Below are 2,166 nucleotides of genomic sequence, written 5' to 3' on the forward strand. Positions count from 1 at the left end.
ATAAAATGAATGTTAATCGCTCGTTACAAAGTGGTCCAAAGAACCGGATGTTTTTATCTTAGAGATGAAGATATTAGCGTGGGAAAGGGATTCTTAATAATTTCAAATGTGACAGCACGGGGATGTCAGAAACAAATAGAACAGACAGAAATTACGTTAAGAGATCATTTGGGCGAAAGTGTTTTGGGAATTTTAGGCACTTAGTTGGATGAAACAGTTAGAGACATTTGAAAAGATGATTTTAGAAGATATTTTCAAAAAGGATTTGAAGCTGAAACTCTAGGGTCGTTATAATACAAAAGTTCTATTTGAACAGTGTTGTGAAGTCCTCTACCCCAACTCGAAAGGGCTCCAATCCCCATATTCCAACCCCGAAGGAAGCTCCCGGTCCCCAAAGGTCCCCCTGGGCTCTAAAAAGGACCATCCAGCCCTCATTCAGGTAAACATACGACTAAAAATGACCATGTTTTTCAACTTTATGAAATAATGGTTATTTCACATAGAAAATAAGCTCCTTTTTTATAGATTAATGATATACCACCGCCATTGGGCGATGAAACATCAGCATTTACTGAACCAATTCTAACACCACCAGTGGAGTTCAGAGACGAGCCATCAGCATTACTTCTAGACAATATGGAATGGCATAGAGGTTTTCTTAATTATGTTTATGGGGATATGACTAGAGCACATGATTTAACTTGTGACATTGATATCAGAGAGCATCCAGAATGGGTAGATTGATTCATGTGTGAGCATTTAGGCGATGCTAGTAGTGCAACTGAATCGAACTCTCGTATAGCACGTACTTGACAGAACAGTACAGGCTGGCTCGATCAGGTGTCCCCAAACACATTGGAAGACATGGTAACTAGCCTAGGGGACTTAAAGCTCCCCTTCAATCCAATTTAATTGAACAGACGGGGGATGGTGTTATTGACAATTCTATGTCACCCCCCACCAGTCCCCTTGATGATATACCTAGTGCTAATAATAGTAGTAGTAGTAGTAGTAATACAACAATGAGAACTGTTGCATATAAATTGTTCGGGGATACTTTTGACGATAGTTTTACTATTGGTGAACCGAGTCTTGTGCAAACAGGTGCAGAACAAAAAAGTAGTGTCATGTCCCCAGTGTTAAGTGAATTTTATTTGTTAGAGTCAGCTTTAAATCGCTTACTAACATATAGGGTAGACCTTTATCTTCTCGAAGAAAACGTGGTGGACAGGGGTACTATTTTAACTGACCCTGTAAAAGTTCTCCGTATCTACATTTACCTAATTTTAGCCCAAGTAAATATTCAGATTCGGACTGGGGGGATAAAGGGGGGGTTAAAGTTTGAATGAATAAAAAAGTTTATTTACAAAAGGGAACATCCGGGGATATTTTTTATTTTTATTTTTCAACTGGAAACCAAACTTTTTACCCGGGTCTAAATGAATTTGAGAATAATTTTTTTAACCATATAGTTAAATTAATATTAACTTTAGACATATTTAATGAGAGGGGAAGTGGGTCCACAATTTTATGCATTGAACACATGGATCTGAATCTCAGTAGATTTAAAAAAAAACTTTATTTTAAGGGGAGGGCAGGGTAGTCGACAAAAAAAATGCCACCCAGATTTGTCGGCTACAGGAGGGGTTCAAGGATTCAAATTTGACACGGGGCTGCAATGCTTTAAATATACATTTAGCAGCAGCCCATAAAACATTAAAAAAAGATTCAACAATGAAAAATCTCGACAGCCTTGCACGTAATGGTGGAAAAAATTTCCCTAAAGTAAATTTTTATTGTTTAGAGCGGATAAAATTCGCTACTTAAGTTCTTACAGTTTTTTCCCTACCACAGTGAGCGAACTAATTCAAACGCAGAAAAACGATGTAGACTTCAACGCTTTACCCCTTCTCGAGCAACAATTTCTAAGTGATTTATAATATTTGTTGTTTGTCAAAGGCATCTATCCTTATGATTATTATTGTTCCATGTCGAGATTCGCCGAGGAAACTATTCCTCCGATTGAATCGTTTTACGACAGTCTACATGATCGTAGATGCACCCCCGATGAATACAGTTTTGCTAAAAAAGTGTGGGCAGAGGGAGGGTGTAAAAATGGGTTTGACTACTGCAAGCTGTATTTGTCGAGTGATGTGTTAACTTTGT

General features: G+C 37.9%; 1 protein-coding gene across 1 annotated transcript in view; it reads left to right on the top strand.

Annotated features, from left to right (window-relative positions):
• Positions 1–1,022: 1,022 nt before the first annotated feature.
• Positions 1,023–2,166, top strand: part of LOC148950956 (uncharacterized) — a 29,847-nt gene continuing 28,703 nt past the window's right edge. Inside the window, exon 1 of the mRNA XM_089090967.1 lies at positions 1,023–1,295. Coding sequence (XP_088947093.1) covers positions 1,023–1,295 — 273 coding nt within the window. The remainder of the gene's footprint in view (positions 1,296–2,166) is intronic.

Source organism: Artemia sp. Qi Xiang Cuo, chromosome 6, assembly GCF_049724085.1.
Source record: "Artemia sp. Qi Xiang Cuo chromosome 6, ASM4972408v1, whole genome shotgun sequence".
Classification (NCBI taxonomy): domain Eukaryota; kingdom Metazoa; phylum Arthropoda; class Branchiopoda; order Anostraca; family Artemiidae; genus Artemia; species Artemia sp. Qi Xiang Cuo.